This window comes from Mixophyes fleayi, chromosome 1 (assembly GCF_038048845.1).
Source record: "Mixophyes fleayi isolate aMixFle1 chromosome 1, aMixFle1.hap1, whole genome shotgun sequence".
Taxonomy (NCBI): domain Eukaryota; kingdom Metazoa; phylum Chordata; class Amphibia; order Anura; family Limnodynastidae; genus Mixophyes; species Mixophyes fleayi.
The window spans coordinates 221,093,184-221,113,538 of record NC_134402.1 but is presented as its reverse complement, the minus strand read 5'-3'; the positions used below and the strand labels follow the sequence as shown (position 1 = coordinate 221,113,538).

The following is a 20,355-nucleotide window of genomic DNA, read 5'->3' as shown; positions in this document are numbered from 1 at the left end:
ATTAGCAGAGCCTCATTTTTTTTTTGTATATGATAGAGGACAATTGTAGAAAACATGTACGGTCATATTTAAAATGTATGTAACCAAGTTGAGCTTTCATCACACAGGATAGATACACACGCACACACACACACACGCACACAGCCTCCCTACATCTCCCTCCCTCTGATACCTCTATGCAGCCCACGGGTTCCTGCAGAATCCTAAGGAGTCACCCGGAGTGCTGATCAGTGACAAATTACATGTCCCTGAATGATTAATCACTGAGTGCAGCTCCACAGACCAAGGAATGAGGGAGAACAGCAGACCAGCTCTCAAACTGCTGCGTTTGGTAGTTTAGAGGACAGAGAGCTGGAGCAAGAAAAGCTGAAAGTGTCTGGCGGAGCTCTGAACATCCTGGGGTTTTATTGAGGAGAAAGCACAAGCTCAGAGAGCAGAGAGACAGAACGGGAGAGAGAGGGAGCTCCACACCGCAGAGGACACTTCAGCTGCAGCACTGCACACAATGCTGTAAAAACGCAACAAGGAGACATCAGAGAGAAGGTGAGAGGCTGAACTAATTCCATTCTTTCTACTTATTATTATTTCGTACGGTGCTGGCATCTCGGTAAAGGGGAGCGTAAAAAATCCTGCAGCAAAAGAGTCAGCATTTTAATGAGGAGAGCAAAGGGAGGGTGTCAGATATATTGCAGCAGCAAGCACTGTGTGTGAGGACAGTATGCAACGAAAGAGAGCCTTAGCAGGGAGGTGTGTAGGTGTATACAGGAATAGACACATATACAGATTTTATGTATGTATAGATAGATATAGTTACTATGGGATACTTTACATTTTCAACTCAAATATCATATCTGCTTTACCTGGGTCAATTATATGCCCTACGTTCGTGCCCTATAGCTTAGCACCAATTTGTGAACCTGGGCCAATGGTTGACCACAGCAAGGCTAACCTTGAGCTAGTGGAAGTTCAGATCACTGACCATGTGCAACAGACCCTAGTCCTTGCAGTCATGTGTCCTGACCCTATGAGAAGGACATTCCACTCACACTATGACTAGATGACATTGTGCCCAGGCATTTAATCCATCCTCATTCTGTCTGCAATGCAACGTGAGACCGTGAGCAAACGAACTCTTACCAACAATAGCCAATGTTCAGTGTGTATAGACTTAGGTCAGCAAATTGGTACAGGTCTTCTTATTCAGCATATCACACAGCCATCGCCATGAACAATGCTGCCTTTTCAAAATAAAACTTACAGTGGAACTAAAGTTATTACAATCAAAACCTGCATTATGCAGATATCTGACATGGTGCTTGGACCTCATCTCATTATCCTCCTGCCTCTGTCATAAGATGCTCATATAGGCATTTGTATTACATTTCTTTTGTCATTTACTATGTGGGAAGAACCACTGATTCATGCTATTTAGCTATAGATTGCTAGTTCAGTCGTGACTTGCTACTCCTACAGATCAGGCAGATCTGGGTTGTGCTGCAGTGTACATTCATTTATTGAGGTATCTCCCACACAACAGGAGTGCTTCACATAGGAAGACCTCGATGACTCACATGACAAACCACAAATGCAATCTCCATTATTTTAGGCTCTGCTATGTTTCCTTTTGAGTGCTAAGTCTAGAATGATAGTTGTAGCAATACATTCTCTTCTAGTTTCCATAATGGCATACATATACAATGGAAAAATATTTATAATATGACATATTACAATTATCCTATGTGGGTTTATATTGCTGGATATGTCATCCTTCTCTGTGCTATAAAAAGTGTAAAGACCATATTTAGGCACATTTTAACACATTATTAAGATGTCATTATAAAGAGAAAATGCATTGCGTGAGATTTATGACCTCACTGATGTGAGAATATTTGTACTGCGCTAATGATGTCCTAATGACCAGTAGATGTACAAACACAAGTAGTTATCTCAGACAGCATGGTATGAAGGACTCTAAATTTCAGTAAACATATTAAAAATGCTAATTGGCTTATTGCACAACTCTAAATTAGTGTTTCTACCATGTTGGTAGATCTATTAATGTTTATTCATATGTAAGTGTAATTGTAAATTTTTGCAGCCTGGGCATAAAGTTTCATATTTACACTCCCCATTTAAAGTAGAGGGAAGAAAAGAGTTCAGGGAGATCCCCACACTCTCAATTGTGGGCCCAGGTGCACAGCCAACCCCCAAAATGCATAAACAAATAGAGAATAGTAAATTTATTCAGTCCTGTTTGATGACTAGATGAACTCCTATATGGCATGTAGTGAATTTGCAGTGACTGGCTAGGCACTTCACTGTCTGCCAATCATGGTGGAGCTTTTTTTCTGCTAAGCTTCACTATGACTGGCAGACAGTTCAGTCTTGCAAAATGCTGTGAGTTTTCATTGACAGTGCCTGAGCTAGCGCCACTTGGGTTTGCTGATGCATGTCATAAAGAAATTCACTGAGTCAAGGCCAGGGCCTGATTATCCAATAGGCTGACTAGGCTGCAGCCTAGGGCACAAGGATATATATATATTTTTTTTTTTGCATAATTGTGACAGAGAACGGTATAAACTGAAATTTAATTTACAATAAAAGATAGTTGTAAAAAGATGAAAGAAAAATATAGTAAGGTATTGATCATGACGTATTCCCATGGTAAAGACTAATGCTACCTACTTATTATCCTGGTGTGTAAGGCGTGATAGCGCTATGTATCCATATAAGCCTAGGGCGGGGTGAACCCTCAATCAAGGGCCTGGTCAAGACTCATTCCAGCAGTGGTGCAGCCAGCTCAATCCAAACTCTTGCCCCCTAGATACCCCTTTAGTTTGTGCAAGGGGCGAAGAGGGCTCATTTCAGTTGCCATTTCAGGCCGCAGAATAGGTAGGCACCCCCTGACAGGATCAGACTGTAAAGTGGTCATTGAAGCTTACTGTACTCTTTACCACAAATGCAGTTAGATTGTGTTGACGATGGTTATTTACTATTTTGCCACATCACAGTTTATCTATTCTTGTAATGTTTTATTGGTGTGTTTAATGACCAAACTGGGTAGGAAACTGCTCATAGATCCAAATGCAACTTTTTCTTAATGAGTATTCTCATTGATCAGCCTCCAACTACACACCTAGAAATTCAAAGGCCTTATAAATCTGCACACAGATTATTGACACAGGACACAGAATCCATTATTTTATCATTATTTTTAATTTATGTTATAATTTCCAAACAAAAACATGCCTATTTTATAAATCGCTCCATATTTGTTAATATTTGAAAGGACAAATTTTTCAAATGTTATTGAAATTTTCATTAATGAAATATGCCTACCAGAAAATACAGATAGCCGAATGCTGTTTTGCGCTTCAGCTCATAGCTTTGGTAGGCTAAGTCTGTTCATAGTTCTTCCAGAGAGATTTATTAAAAGCTAACTTTGGCTTTGTAGTGTGTTAGATTTGTCTCCCACTGACTATTTGGTTTTTCAGATACACAAATACTGCAAATACAGTGCCCTACCTCTATTGTAGGTAAACATCGGGAGCGGTTCATCAACTTTCATCTTATGTGTTCGCTGCTGATGCATTTGATCTGAAAGCAGATGGCTTGCTGAAATAAACTAATGTTAGGACTAGTAAACTGCAGCAAGAGCAATATTTCTACATGAATAAAACTTCTTCATTAAATTTGATACCTATTATATAAAAAAAAACAAAGATCCTGCTTTGTCCCATATTTAACTCTCATCTCTAAAAATTTCCTCAAACAGTAAATATGGTCCACATTTCATGAGTTTAACCATAATATGTTTATATGAAATCAATAAATTACTAAGCCAATAAAATAATATGCTAGTCTGACTCACATTCGCATTGTACATTTATCTTAAAAATTGGGGTTAGCTTTCCAAATATCAAATATAAATCTGTGCACCAGGCACATAACGGTGGAACTTCAAATATCTCTACTGTAATTAAGAGACCTGATTTGATTAAAAGGGAACTCTACCCATGTTTTAAAATTCATGTTTCGCAATTGATTATACAACGATTTGCTTACAACAGTTATTATATGTGTCTTATGCATTCAGACGTAAAGCACATATTATGTTTTTATGTCACTTCCACCTGTCTCTTTTATTCATTATCCAGCTTTATATCCCAAGATGATCTCAGGTACCTGAAGATGTAATGAAAAGTATAGCACCCATTTATATTGATTATTAGTACAGTAAAACTCTGCACTATTGACAATAAGAGGTGAGAGGTAGAAGTGAAACTGATCAGTAAATTGACTTAGGGGCCTATTTATTAAGCCATAAATGGAAACTTCTTTTTCCACATAGTTAGGTATTTTTAAGGATCACCTGTATCTAACAAAAGCCTAACACAGGTGATATGAGGACTGCGGTTTGGGCCAATTTAACAAGCTCCAAAAAGCCTAGCTTTTCAGACCTTGAGGCCGATGGCTAACAACACATGAAGATGGCATTAGAGGTTCTACCCTATGGGTAGAGCATTGCGGTAGAAGGATCTTCGGATGCCTGTCTGCAGTCTTCCTACTCTTCCCTTTCGCAATTATCAATGCCTTTACACATGTGCAACGTCATTGCCCGGAGCTGAGAAGTGAGTAAAGTCATCGCTGGGACAGCCTCCGATCAGATGCACTCTCGGGATGAATTTTTAATAAATGGCTGCGAAATATCATTCCTTATCTTTGCAATAAGGGATAATATTTAATGGGGGCATCTGCAGTCAATAATTGTCACAGACTTACCTCTCCTCGCTCCAGTGCCACCCGTTCTTGATGTCAGAAGCTGCGCTTCAGGGTATCGGTGGTCACATGACCTCAACTCTGGGCGGGGAAACACCTGGTGGGAAGAGTAGAGAAGCAAGAAGCCAATCAAGAGCAGCTTCTAAAATTCCTCCAGAGTCTATCCGCTCGGATGGATACCATCCAGAATACCTTAGCGGCTTCCGGATCTCCAGCATCTTTGGTTTCTGCTCCTGACCCTGTGCATCTGCCTCTATTTAAACCTGGCTCTGGCGCCATTAGGGTGCCAGAGTAAAAGGTTTCCTGTCTAGTGTTTCTGGTTTCCCTGCTCTGGTTCTTCCTAGTGTGCTTCTACTGTTCCTGCTCTCCGTTGTGACCCGGCTTGGTGACTATCCCGTTATCTGTGTGACCCATATTGTACTGCGACCTCGGCTTGATTGACTATTCCTTCGGATTCTCCTTGGTACCGTATATTCCTGATTGGCTCGACCCGGACCGTCTGACCCTTCTACACTACACCGGCAACTGGCTAGTAGGACTGCGACCTGCGTACCCTGTGCAGCGAAGTCCAAACCTCTTTGCAGGGGTCCCTGGCGAACACCAGGGGTACGTTAGACTCCGCACCTGCTAGTTCAGTAGCGCTAATACCGGTTAGTGTTTGCTCCAATATACTCCTCAGAAGGCCTGCGGCCTGACAGTATGCTTCCTGGCTCCTGATTCCTCGTGAATCTCTGTGACTCCTCTGTTCCTATCCTGATTCCTGTGTATCAGTTCTGCTTGTGTGACAATTCTGATTCTCCTGCCTCTAGTGTACCAACCCGGCCTGCTGACTCTTCTCTATTGTTATCTTGTGCCCCTGACCCAGCTTGTTTGACGTGGCTTCTGTCTACAGTCTTGTACCTCTGCCGACTGTCTGTGTACCAGACCTGGAAATCCCTCACGCCGAGCCTACCCACTGATTCTGTACTGCGTTTGCCTGATTGTGCACCAGTCCCGGCTGTCCGGCTATGTTTCCTACCTGCTCACCCTCTCTGCTAATACTATATCTTGAGGCGGACCAGAGGGCCGCGACCTGCGGGCTCCCGGCAGCTAAGCCTATCCAGCCTTGCGGCAGTTCTTGGTGAACACCGGGCAGTTTGTTATACTTCACGCCTCTGGTAAGCCAGTGTCGAACGAGATTAGTATCAAGATCCAGCTACTCCGTTACAATAATAAACAGGCTCCGTAGAGTCTTATTTATGATAGGGAAAAAAGCCCTTTTTTCCAGTTTCTCTATTTACCAAAACTCCCAGACTGACAAAGGTATCACCTTCAATAGCTTTCGCCAGGGGTCTTTGGCAAAGGCTTCCGCATGCAAAGCATAGGGAAGCCTATATAACAAGGTTAGCAACAGTACAGGTACTGGCACTTTCTACCGCTATCGCCATCTCTTAACATGCAATGGCTCCAGCTCTACAACACTTGCATATGCACCAGGTTTATGTCAGGCAACAAGTGTAGTGCAGAGCAGTGTTAGTAGTAAATGCATAAGTCACATTACCCTATTTCTTCACAATATAATAATGCAATGAATTGTCATATACAGTGGTGAAAGTGGGCTGGTATACTGTGGCAAATTCATGTATGCATGTAAGTAAGTCACAGGTTTCTGACTTATGTCTTCTGAACTCTAGGGAAAATTTTTGATATTGGAAAGACAGCTTTCCAAAAGCTTTGGGCTCAAGTAAGAAACAAGGGTTTACTGGAGTAAGTGGAGAGAGAGGAAGGGCCTCCATTCATCTAGGTGCATTTCAGATCCTCTGATCAGCCAGTCAGAAAGCAGAATAAGCAGACTAATTAATAGTTGCATGTGCAAGGTATAGTTTAATACGCTGTCAGTTTGCTCAGTTCGTCTCTCTCATTACCTGGAGAAAGAGACTGGAATCCTAACTAATGTATTAGAGGCGGACAGGTCGAGGAATCATTTTGTTGTTTTATTTTGTTTTTCCTCTTTAATAAAACTAGCTGAGGCTAGTTGTACCATAACAGGATTACTCTTTTACCCTAGGAAACGGTGTCTGTACCCTGATATTGTGACACAATATAAAATATCATTAAATACAAAAATAAATACAAACTGAAAATACAATTAATTTAAGTGAAATTAGTTATTTTTCCCTTTAAACATATTTCCTGCAGCAGTCCAAATGGAAATATCAATTAAGTAATGTGAATAGATGGCTTGTCTTCATAAAACATAGCAGCAACATGAATGAATTAAATACTATAAGCTGGAGAGGTGGATCTGCAAACACCCAACCAGGAGTGGCTAGTTATCATCATTGCATCTAGGTGCACCAGCCTCCATCACCCACTGCAGATAGGGCAGGTTTATATGCATCTGCATACAGTTCTATCGCTATCTGGCTTAGACAAGCCAGAACATTTCTGGAACAAGGTGAAACATTTGGGGATAAACAGGTGAAGCATTTAAAGAAGAGAACAACATGTCAAGTGTTCAACTTTGGGATACATTTTTATGCTTTGAGGTTATGTGAAAAATTGTCTGGGTGAATGCAAGAATTGATTCAATGAAATATCAGCTTATGTCCTAATCAGTGAAGAATCTCAACATAGGTTGTATAGTTTAGCAAGACAATAATTCAGATCATGCTTCAAAATTAACTAGTACTAGTATTTACTGGAATGAAAGAATAACCTTCACAGTCCATGGAGTTGAATATTATTAAATATTCTTGGAAAGATGTCAGACATGCAGTTCATGCTAGAAGACCAAATAATATTCCTGAGCTAGATGGCTTCTCCAATGAAGAGAGGGAACATTTCCTTTAGCAAGTATAGAAAGACTCTTAGGGGTATATTTACTTCAAATGGCAATTTTATTAAAGACAAAACCTGAAGTTGTTCAGCGCCAATTAGTTTAGAAAAAATTACTTTGAAGCGACGGGAATCGGTGGTTCTACAGAACCACTGCATAGTAAATATATCGCTTAGATCAATGGCTTTCAAACTTTCTTAGTTGGAGACACCCTTAAGGTTTCCATAAATTTTTCAAGGCACCCCTAAGCCAAAATAATTACCAAGTAGTTCCACGCCTTGCTTACCACCGGCCGTGGTCGCGGCACCCCTGTGAGATTGCCATAGCACCCCAGAGAGCCGCACTGTCTGGCCGGCTGATTGAATCTTGACCCCTCCAGCTGTCTATAGTTAAATTATTGGTGTAGCGGTTATATTATATAAAGCCTTGGCTGTCTGTTCACATTACTTTATGAACATTTACATTTGGACTGCTGCAGATAAGACGATTACCATTTGATTTTTAATTCATATTATAGTATTGTTTATAAATAGGGTAATGCGACTTTAGTATTTGCTACTAACTATGTCAAGTCACATCTCTACGCCATGGTGCGGTGTATAGACACTTGTATGCCTGATGCACGTCTTGTGCAAATGCTACATTTTCAAAACTGGATACATCTTCAGTCCCTGAAGCTCAACATCTGAGAGAAGGAGAGTTGTAAAGGCAGCCCCTAAGAGGCCATCAAATACTTTGAAAGACCTATAGAGATGTGGCTGACAGTGGAATAAAAATGAATCTGTCAACTAAATTACGTGCCAAATAATAATATATTAAGCATATACAATGTAACTGAAATCAGCAACATTATCAGACAGACTCCTAGGGCAGATTAGGAAAACAACACATAATTTTGTTGTATCACTGACTTCCTCGCATGACAGGATAGTAGTTGTAGTTGTTGCAAAGACCCTGTTTTTTTATAAGTGTTGTGGTGGTGTTGGTGAATAGGAGATGATCTATACTTTCAAGGTGTAGTACCTTACCTATATGTAGTAGTGCCGGAGAATCCCTGCAAGGTTTGGTCAGCTGCTGCAGTCATTCTCAGTTAGCTCCAAGGCACGCTAGTTGCTGCAGGGGTGGAGAATGGGAAGGAGACCATTGTGAATCCAGTATTGAGATAATGAGTCCAGCTTACTTAATGAGAAAGTATAATGTAGCCATGCCTCCTTTTAAATTATGGGAGTCCCATTCTCTAAAGCCTCATGTGTGTGATGGCTGCATTTGGTCAGGTGTCATCGTCATTATAACACTAGTGTCTATTATAGACTTTAAATAGAGTTTTTGAGGGGCTATATATTGGTATCATTTTGAGGTTAGCGCCTCATGCTGTGCTTGACAAAGTCAGTGGTTGGCTTACAGTTAATTTGTTGCCTATAACATCCACCTATTACCCAATCAGTATAGTTCTTCTATTCTTCTTCTATTGTGGATGTCCTCTTGTTCTAATACTTTTCTTCCTCTGTACAATGCTTCCTTTTACCTTGTTAAACCCTTGATATAATTGAAAGCCTCTATCATATCCTCCTCTCCCTTGTCTGCTCCAATATATACATATGGAGGTTCTTTACTCTTTTCTGGTACATTCTGTGATGTAGACTATCCATCACTATAGTAGCCCTTAATTTTTACAATCTCTAATATACTTATATTTTTATGGAGATATGGCCTCCAGAATTGAAAACAGTTTTCAAATTGTGGTCTGACCAATGACCTATATAGTGGCATCACCCTCATTTGCATTTCAATGTTTAGTACACGCATCCCTCCAATCCATCTGCTATTTAATTAGTATGTGTGTTATGGCGCATTGCGGCTAATGTTAGAAAAGCAACTATTGTTGATATTAACCTGATAATGTCAACTTTTAGACAACTTTGGACATTAGTAGTAACATACATATTATATATATATATATATATATATTATATATATATATATATATATATATATATATATATACAGTCAAGTCCATAAATATTGGGACATCGACACAAATCTCATATTTTAGGCTCTATACAACACCACAATGGATTTGAAATGAAACTAACAATATGTGCTTTAACTGCAGACTTTCAGCTTTAATTTGATGGTATTTACATCCAAATCAGGTGAAAAGTGTAAGAAGTACAACGGTTTCTATATGTGCCTCCCACTTTTTAAGGGACCAAAAGTAATGGGACAAACTAAACAATCCTATATCAAACTTTCACTTTTTAATACTTTGTTGCAAATCCTTTGCAGTCAATTACAGCCTGAAGTCTGGAAGGCATAGACATCACCAGACGCTGGGTTTCATCCCTCTGCCAGGCCTCTACTGCAAATGTCTTCAGTTCCTGCTTGTTCTTGGGGCATTTTCCCTTCAGTTTTGTCTTCATCAAGTGAAATGTATGCTCAATCGGATTCAGGTCAGGTGATTGACTTGGCCATTGCATAACATTCCACTTGTTAGCCTTAAAAAAACTCTTTGGTTGCTTTTGCAGTATGCTTCGGGTCATTGTCCATCTGCACTGTGAAGCGCCGTCCAATGAGTTCTGAAGCATTTGACTGAATATGAGCAGATAATATTTCCCGAAACACTTCAGAATTCATCCTGCTGCTTTTGTCAGCAGTCACATCATCATTAAATACAAGGGAACCAGTTCCATTGGCAGCCATACGTGCCCACGCCATGACACTACCACCACCATGCTTCACTGATGAGGTGGTATGTTTTGGATCATGAGCAGTTCCTTTCCTTCTCCATACTCTTCTCTTCCCATCACTCTGGTACAAGTTGATCTGTGTCTCATCTGTCCATAGGATGTTGTTCCAGAACTGTAATGGTTTTTTTAGATGTTGTTTGCCAAACTCTAATCTGGTCTTCCTGTTTTTGTGGTTTACAAATGGTTTACATCTTGTGGTGAACCCTCTATATTCACTCTTGTGAAGTCTTCTCTTGATTGTTGACTTTGACACATATACACCTACCTCCTGGAGAGTGTTCTTGATTTGGCCAACTGTTGTGAAGGGGTTTTTCTTCACCAGGGAAAAAATTCTTCTGTCATCCACCACAGTTGTTTTCCGTGGTATTCCGGGTCTTTTGGTGTTGCTGAGCTCTCTGGTGCGTTCTTTATTTTTAAGAATATTCCAAACAGTTGATTTGGCCACACCTAATGTTTTTGCTATCTCTCTGATGGGTTTGTTTTGATTTTTCAGTCTAATGATGGCTTGCTTCACTGATAGTGACAGCTCTTTGGATCTCATATTGGGAGTCGACAGCAACAGATTCCAAATGCAAATGTCACAACTAGAATCAACTCCAGACCTTTTACCTGCTTAATTGATTATGAAATAACGAGGAAATAGAACACACATGTCCATGAAATAGCTTTTGAGTAGATTTTCCCATTACTTTGGATCCCTTAAAAAGTGGGAGGCCCATATAGAAACCGTTGTAATAACTACACTGTTCACCTGATTTGGATGTAAATACCCTCAAATTAAAGCTGAAAGTCTGCAGTTAAAGAACATCTTGTTAGTTTGATTTCAAATCCATTGTGGTGTTGTATAGAGCCCACAATATGAGAATTGTGTTGATGTCCCAATATTTATGGAAGTGACTGTATGTATATATATAAAGAGAGAGAGAGAGGGATAGGTATCGATTAGCCACAACATTTAAACCACCTGTCTCATATTGTGCAGGTCCCCCTCGTGCTGCCAAAACAGCTCTAACCCGTTGAGGCATGGACTCCACTAGACCACTGGATGTGTTCTGTGGTATCTGGCACCAAGCCATTAGCAGCAGATCCTTTAACTCCTGTAAGTTGTGAGGTGTGGCCTCCATGGCTCTGACATGTTCCTCAAACCATTCCTGAGCAATTTTTGCAATGAGGCAAAGTGCACTCCTGCTGAAAGAGGCCACTGCCATTAGGGAATAGCGTTGCCATGAGGGGTGAAGGGGTCTGCAGCAATATTTAGGTAGGAGGTACATGTCAATGTAACATCCCTGGACCCAAGGTTTCCCAAAGCATCACACTGCTTCCACCATCTTGCCTTCTTCCCATAGTGCATCCTAGTTCCATCTCTTCCCCGGGTAAATGAAGCACATGCACCTGGCTGTCCACATGATGTAAAAGAAGACATGATTTATCAGACCAGGGCACTTCTTCCATTGATCCATGGTTCAGTTCTGGTGCTCTTGTGCCCATTGTAGGCGCTTTTGACAGTGGACAGGGGTCAGCACGGATACTCTGACTGCTCTGTAGCTACGTAGTCCCATACACAGCAAGCTGGGATGCACTGTGTGTTCTGACACCTTTCTAACATAGCCAGATTTAATATTTTCAGCAATTTATGCTACAGTATCTCTTCTGTGGGATTGGACCAGACAGGCTAGCTATCGCCCCCTCCCACGTCCAACAGTGTGCTTTGGGCACCCATGACTCTGTTCACCGGTTGTCCTTCGTTGGACCACTTTTCATAGGACCTATTCACTACATACCAGGAACAACCCACAAGACCTGCCATTTTGGAGATTCTCTGACCTCGACGTCTAGCCATCACAATTTGGTCCCTTTTAAAGTCACTCAAATCCTTAAACTTGCTCATTTTTTCTGCTTCATCATCTTCAAGAACTGACTGTTTACTTTCTGCCTAATATATCCCACCCACCCCTTGACAGGTGCCATTGTAGTGAGATATTCAATGTTATTCACTTCACTTGTCAGTGATTATAATGTTGTGGCTGATCGGTGTATTGTAAAGTAAAACATAGCTCTGTGTTGAACAGTAAAAGTTATGCTCTTTTTATCATTTTGTTGATAGTATACCTTAAAATCCTGTGTAATCATCCATCCATGTGATAATGATAATAACTAAGATTATCCCTTGTGACTATCAACAGTGTTCCCCAAATGCCTGAATTTTTTTCAAAACACATCATTCACCTGTTCCTTTCAGACATATTTTGACTAGTCCACACTGAATTCATGAACTGCTTGTTTGGGTCCAAAAAATCTTGAACCTTGATGAATCATTTTGTTTTTGTCATAAATGTCTTTAGATTGTAACATTTTAATTTTGGCTTAAAACTTACAGGTGGCTTACTTATTTTATCATACCTCCCAACATTAAAAATTCATGCATGCCGGTCCGCCCATCTGTTGTATGCAGGCTACGGTCCATTTCGGATGCCATGCAGGTGTGGGATAGAGTTATTGGGTTGCATCCAAACTTTGTATTCCCGTCTCGTAATCTCTCTCTCCAGGCAGTGGGTCAGCTCATTCCAGATCTAAATCTTACTGCTTGGAAAACTAGAGGGATTTCCTCCATGTCGGATTTATTTGCCCAAGGCCTTTTCTTCCCTTTTCTCAGCTCCAAGCTCGTTATAGCTTGCCACCCTCAGAGACATATAGGTACTTGCAAATCAGTCACTGGGTCAGAACTGTCTCTAGGACCCCCTACTCTCTTATTTCACTCCCAACATCTGTCATTGATAGATTGACGAAGAGTAGTGGGAGAGGTGGAATAACATTCTGGTACCATTACATTTATTCCCTGATCCCCCCAACTAAAACACCTGCACAAACCCAGTGGGAGACGGATGTGAATTTAGTGCTCACTGAGCGACAATGGGAAAGAATTTATGCAACTTCCCACCGTATGTCTAAATGCATTAACCATACTGAGATGCAGGTTAAACTCCTCAATCGGTTATACCTTACCCCGGAACGGTTACACAGGTTCTGGCCAAGCCAATCAAAATTGTGCTGGCGTCAATGTGCCCAAATAGCAGATATCTTCCATGTATTCTGGTTATGTCCAGTGATCCAGCCGCTGTGGAGCGAGGTATTTGCTTTGATTTCTTCAGTCTTAAAGACTCCTGTTGCTCCAGACCCAGCTTTAGCTCTCCTCCACATCTACCCGACTTCTATTCCAAAGCACGATCACTACATATTGGGTCACATTTTGATTGCTGCTAGAGCAGCAATAGCACAAAATTGGAAGTCTCAGGCTCCCCCTACCACTGCTCGCATCATCTCAAAGATACAGTACAGCTTTGAGATGGAAACAACAGATACGCCTTATGCCTCATCTGCATCAGCTCCCATCATGAAGTGGTTTAGGTGGACCGTGTACATTACGGACGGCCTTGGGTCTCCTCAGGATATTTCTGGTTTCCCAACAGCTCACTCTCCAGCGGCTCTTATAGAACCCCCCCTGCCAGTTGATCAGCTCGCATCCCCTGTTAGTCCATCTATGGTGGAGACACCTTCAGAATGCCAAAATGTAGGCTGACATGCCTTGCTACATTTTTCTATTTTAAATTATATTTTTTTTTTCTGTACCCCATATACCTTTGGAAAAATGTAATAAAAATATTGATGCAAAAAAAAAATAAAAAAAATTCATGCATCACATTAGGTGCATGGTTACATGATAATGGGCGTGGCCATGCCCCCAGGTGTATCCAGTGCTTCTGAAGAGTTAAACAGACCCTCATTCTCATAAATATTCCTTTGAATTACTGTGCACACCAGAGACATTTTACAACACTGCCAATTCACTTGCCAAAAAACATACTTAACGTCTTTAATATCCACCCAGTCTTCTAGCCCCGTTGGCTCTTTGCAACCTTCAACTTGCTTCTTTGGCCACCTGCACTGCCTATGATTTTACCACCTTCTGCAAAGACAAAATTGACACCATTTGACAAGATATTTCCTCATGCCAAATGCTGCTCAACCCACTCAGCTTCTGTTACACTAATCAATCCTCCCTCAGTTCATTCTCTCCAGTAACCAAAGACAAAGTCTCATCATCTCCCCTTATAACCTGTGCTTTCCCAAAACCACCTGGCATTAAATAAATAGTCCCATCACCCCACTTTAGTAAGGCTTTACCATGACCTCACCATTAAATTTAATAGCACCCATCATCAATTAAATTGTCACTGCTAATAAATTAATATTTCCTACCCAGTATGATTAACACCCACTCTCACCATTAAATTAAAAGCCCAGCCTCTATACGCATTAGCATATCGCTCCCCCCACTCACACTTAACCTTCTTTCACATGTACTCTATTGGAGCTGCAGACGTTTGTGTCTGCCTATCTTGTTCCTTCCAGAATTCAAACCCTTACCCAAGATGCTACCAAAACTCTTTTCCACTCTCTCAACATCTTCCACCTTGACTACTGCAACCTCTTCCTATCATACATCTATCCCTACTTAAATGCATTTTAAATACAGCATCATGATTGATCTTCCTTACCACTTTCTAAATCCCTACAGTTGTCTTCCCTTCCTGTGAATCCAATTCAAATTACTCACCCTTATCCACAAAGCCCTGATAAACTCCACCCCTAAATACATCTCAAATATCTTCTAAAACTACTCTCCCCATTATCCTCTCCGATCTACCTCTGATCTGTGCCTCAACTCTGCTAACCATATGTTACTCATGCCTACAAGACTTTTTAGATGCCACTACTAACTTATGTAATTCCCTACCATGTCTGATGAGACTCTAACACAGCCTTCAAATCTTTAAGTGCTTTCTGAAAATATATCTCTTTATTAGAGTTTACTCTACTCACACCAATACTATCCCCACCAATGCACCCTCACGGCAGTCCCAGTCTCTATTCTGAGCCACACTCATGCCTTTTGTTTTAGCTATGCCCTCTTTCACTTAGAATAAAAACCCTCATGAGCGGGGCCCTCCATAGCCTTTGTTTGCATGTCTGCATTTATTTTGCCTACCTTGTATGATCCTGTTTTATGTATGTCCTGTTTTCCCCACTGTCCAATGCGTAGCACTGTGGCGCCTTACAAATTGTGATAATAATAACCCGCAACACTGTACCCTCAAAATCACTAAACCAGGATAGTTGGGAGGTATGATTTACGACAAATTTTTCTATGTAATGTACAAAGTGTCTCACACACATATACTAAAGTATCTCCATATTAAAATATAAGTTTATTAGGAGTCAATGGGAAGATCCAAAGCCAAATAAAAACTACAAAGCAAGTCACTCTAAGGTGACTTCTTTTTTTAGAATAGGGTGTACATTATTCCTTCTAATACACAGTACCTGTATGAGGGGATCATTATATCCAGTTGTATTTTACCATCACTGACAGGCAGGCATTCCATGCAACACTTTCACAATGAGTAAGGTGACAGAAGTGAGTGGTGTGAAAACCTGTATAAATAGTTTTAAAAAATATGATTATCTTTGTCAGACTTTCTTTGTATAAACATTGCCTACTGTTTAATTCCTTACTCCCAAATTTACTTCAGTCATATATCGCACTGCATTAAATAGAAACAGCCCAAGCCCTGCACATGGCCTCACGCCTGTATATGGCCTCACGCATGCACATGGCTTCACGCCTGTACATGGTCTCACGCATGAACATGACCTCACGCATGAACATGGCCTCACGCATGTATATGGCCTCACGCATGAACATGGCCTTACGCATGTATATGGCCTCACACATGTATATGGCCTCACGCATGAAAATGGCATCACGCATGAAAATGGCCTCATGCCTGCACATGGCCTCACACCTGTACATGGCCTCACACCTGTACATGGCCTCACGCATGCACATGGCTTCCCGCCTGCACATGGTCTCACGCTTGCACTTGGCCTCCCGCCTGTATATAGCCTCACACCTGTACATGGCCTCACTCATGCACACGGCCTCCCGCCTGCACATGGCCTCACGCCTGTATATGGCCTCACGCCTGTATATGGCCTCACGCATGCACATGGCCTCCCGCCTGCACATGGCCTCACGCCTGTTTATGGCCTCACGCCTGTATATGGCCTCACACCTGTACATGGCCTCACGCATGCACATGGCCTCACGCCTGTACATGGCCTCACATCTGTACATGGCCTCACACCTCCATGTGTAGTAACCTGTAGCTTTCCTTTTTCTCATTAAAAAATGTAAAAATACATGATTAAATAAAAACAGATAAGTACATACAAAATGTAATACAATGGTAATTAAAACACTAAAATATTTGAATTTCATAAACTACAGCTCATGTATTATAAGTAATAACACAACCATGACTGTGAATTCTTACATTCAAACTAGATTTTGTGCTTTCGTTTATTAGGATATTTAAAGTTAGATGTGTATTTATGAGTGTTACATGCCTTTTTCTGTCATGAATTTTTTATTTTTTTTAAGTTTTGCCTTGTTTGTCCCTAAAATTTCCATGCAAATTAAGTCATTGGTCTTTTCAATTGTAATACATGTGATTGTCTTTTCTTACCTCTTATCCTAGGACTCAACAAGCTATTAAAATGCCAGAACAAAGTAACGATTATCGAGTAGTTGTGTTTGGGGCAGGAGGTGTTGGGAAGAGCTCGTTGGTCCTACGTTTTGTAAAGGGAACATTTCGAGACACTTACATTCCCACCATTGAGGATACTTATCGACAGGTTATCAGCTGCGACAAAAGTGTCTGCACTCTGCAGATCACAGACACAACTGGAAGCCACCAGTTTCCAGCCATGCAGCGTCTCTCCATTTCAAAGGGTCATGCCTTCATTCTGGTGTTCTCCGTCACCAGCAAACAGTCTATTGAGGAGCTGAAGCCAATCTATCAGCAGATCCTGCAGATAAAAGGTAATATAGAGAGCATTCCAGTTATGCTTGTGGGAAACAAGTGTGACGAGACACAGCGTGAAGTGGATACAAAAGAAGTGGAGGCATTAGCCAAAGAATGGAAATGTGCCTTCATGGAGACTTCAGCCAAGATGAACTACAATGTGAAGGAACTTTTCCAAGAGCTACTAAACTTGGAGAAAAAGAGGAACATGAGTCTAACTATTGATGGCAAAAGATCCAGCAAACAGAAGAGAGCAGACAAAATTAAAGGGAAGTGCAGTCTCATGTGAGCAATCAACATGCTGGTGCATTCATTTCATTCATTTATATGCACAGTTATGCCAGTTTTCTTTGCTTTTAAAGAGAATAATTCATGTCCCTTGCTGCATTTTAACACTGTGACTGCACAGGCATACAGAAACCGCCTTGCACATTCATTGGGCAGCAACTGCAGGTTTTGCTTTATGTCTGAAAATCATGAATTTTATCTTTAAAAGGTGCAAAATCTGACAGAACGATACATTTTTTCTCTAATTTCCTATTTTTTTTTCTTTAAAAAAAAAGGACATTGGTACTGTGAAAACATATGTTCCACTTCATCATGCTAATGTAACAAAAATGATTCACCAGATCACGGCTGACTATTACCCTTATGATAAAATATGTAGATATAGTATTCACTCAGTACCTATGAAAGAGTAATACTAATAATGTATCAGGAAAAATGGGGCAAGCGACTGTGCCCTTGTCTGAAAGCATGTGCTCAAAAAGGAGATGTCGGAAGGAGCACAAATACAGCACGGACGTTGGACAGTACAGCAACAGCTCTGCACAGCTAGGTAGTACTGTACTGGCAGAGATGACTGAAGCCTCCCCAGAACAAAAAGTAAAAGAACACAACAGCTCTGGAGACAACATGGGAAAGGAATGTACCTCAACCAAACTCTGTTGTTCTTCTGAAGCATTATACTCTTCACAACATAGACTTAAAGCTACAGTTCAAGAGAGGGGGTTACAGGAATCATTGGATAAGTATAAAACTGTAGCATGTACTGTAGTATGCCGCTACTCTGCATAAATATATGTGTGTGTGGGTATATATATATATATATATATATATATATATATATATATACACATACACACTTCCTCTTTATGATGCCACCTTCAGGAGTACCAATGATATTCTGTAAACAAAAGTACATGCAAATGTTGTGAGTACATATACACCATGTACATCATATTTATATGATATATACATATATATATATATATATATATATATATGTGTGTGTGTGTATGTATATATATATATATATATATATATATATATATATATATATATACACACACATGTGTGTATATATAGATAGATATAGATATATACAGGTTCTGAATAAAACAGCCCCCATGAAAGAAAGACAAAAAGGAAAATGTCATTAGAAAACTATTGTTGTTCATAATGTTTTCAATGGATTTATTAATCAAAATTCTTGATGAATAATATAAAAAGACAAAGTAACCAACAAAATTTATACAGATTTTGTCCCTTCTAAAGATCTAACTTAATAGCAAAGTAACAGAACATTCAGGACCTGACAACACAAAGTATATATTTGTTGTCAAAAGAGCAGCATATTCACCAGCTGTGGTTCTCTTGTAGTGGCACCCAGTTTTTAATGATATCTTGATAACTTATATGCAGCATTTCCTATATAACCACAGACATCACTGACCTACAAGACAGACACCAAGAGCATACATATATTGTAGTCCAAAATAGACTCCTTAAAAAATTCAAATCCAATTTTCATTCTGCAAGCTAATAAGAAGTCAATTCATGTCAAGTCAAATGAATAACTATTGTTAAATGCAGCCATCTGTCTCTCTACAATTAACATCAAGATCAAGATGGTTCAAGATGGAACATATTACATAATGTTTGTTGCTGAAGATATTAGAATTCTGAAATATATATATATATATATATATATATATATATATATATATATATATATATATATATATAGTTGCATATGTTTGGGTGTTTGGGCACCCCTGGCCTACTGACATGATTCACTGAATCTCTAAGTGAGAAGAAGTAACAATTACTTTTTGCTGAACAGATTGAAAAAAATTGACATGTTGAAATGGCATTTATTTCGGCACACTCCCAGTTGATTCATTAATATGTTTTTTTTAAGGCCTCAAAATTTGATTGACTCTTAGGAATTATATTAAGTCACGTGAAGATAATTTCACAGTTGAATAAATACTCCTACCCTCTAACCTTTCTAACCTCTAAGGATGTTGTGCTTTCTTTGAACAACCATTGGCTTCTATAAGGACTGACCGAGGACTTGGAAATAAAGAGAATTGACTGTTACAAAGTCGAGAAAGGTTATAAAAAGACGCTAATCCAAATGCATCCAGCTTAGAATTTCCTCAGTCACAATCATCATTAAGAAATGTAAGTAAAGTAAAACTGTTGAAGTGAAAAAAAGATATGGTGGATCCATCCTACAGCATTACTTACACACATTTTTTTTTGCTGGGAAGAGCTGCATGAAACCGGCCACAACCATAAAAGATACAAAAATCAGGTGAAGCATTTGAATAAGAGAATACCCACCACAAAGCATGAGACGGTATATTTTATACTTTAAGGCAGAGGCGGAACTAGTGAGCTGTGGGCCTTGGTGCAGGGAAGCGGGGAAGAGGGAACCGTGACCCACAGCTCGCTAGTTACCTGGGCAGCGGGCCCCATTATCTCCATGGGCCTCGGTGCACCGCACCTGCTGTACCAATGGTAGTTCTGCCATTGCTTTAAGATACTGTGGTAACCTGTAGCGCAGAAAATGTTTTTTGGGTGGAAGGAAGTGTGGATTCAACTAAATATAAACAAATCCCATAAGCTAATGCACCAGTGTGAGAGAAGAACCAGAAGCCTAAAAAAGGATGAATATTTCAACAAACGAACGATCCAAAACATACTTCAAATCAACCATGAAGTACTTACACTGGAATAAAAGTTTAAGGTTTTTGAATGGCCTTCACAGTCCACAGACTTGAATATATGCAGTACG

General features: G+C 40.2%; 1 protein-coding gene across 1 annotated transcript; it reads left to right on the top strand.

Annotated features, from left to right (window-relative positions):
- The first annotated feature begins 454 nt into the window (after window positions 1-454).
- On the top strand, window positions 455-19,248 carry DIRAS1 (DIRAS family GTPase 1). The gene is made up of 2 exons (XM_075190509.1): window positions 455-543; window positions 16,944-19,248. The coding sequence occupies exon 2, from the start codon at window positions 16,963-16,965 to the stop codon at window positions 17,557-17,559; it is 597 nt and encodes a 198-aa protein (XP_075046610.1). The 5' UTR covers window positions 455-543; window positions 16,944-16,962; the 3' UTR covers window positions 17,560-19,248.
- Window positions 19,249-20,355: the final 1,107 nt, after the last annotated feature.

Excerpts from the sequence above, each read along its gene's own strand:
- DIRAS1 (XM_075190509.1), top strand. The coding sequence starts at position 16,963 with ATGCCAGAACAAAGTAACGATTATCGAGTAGTTGTGTTTGGGGCAGGA.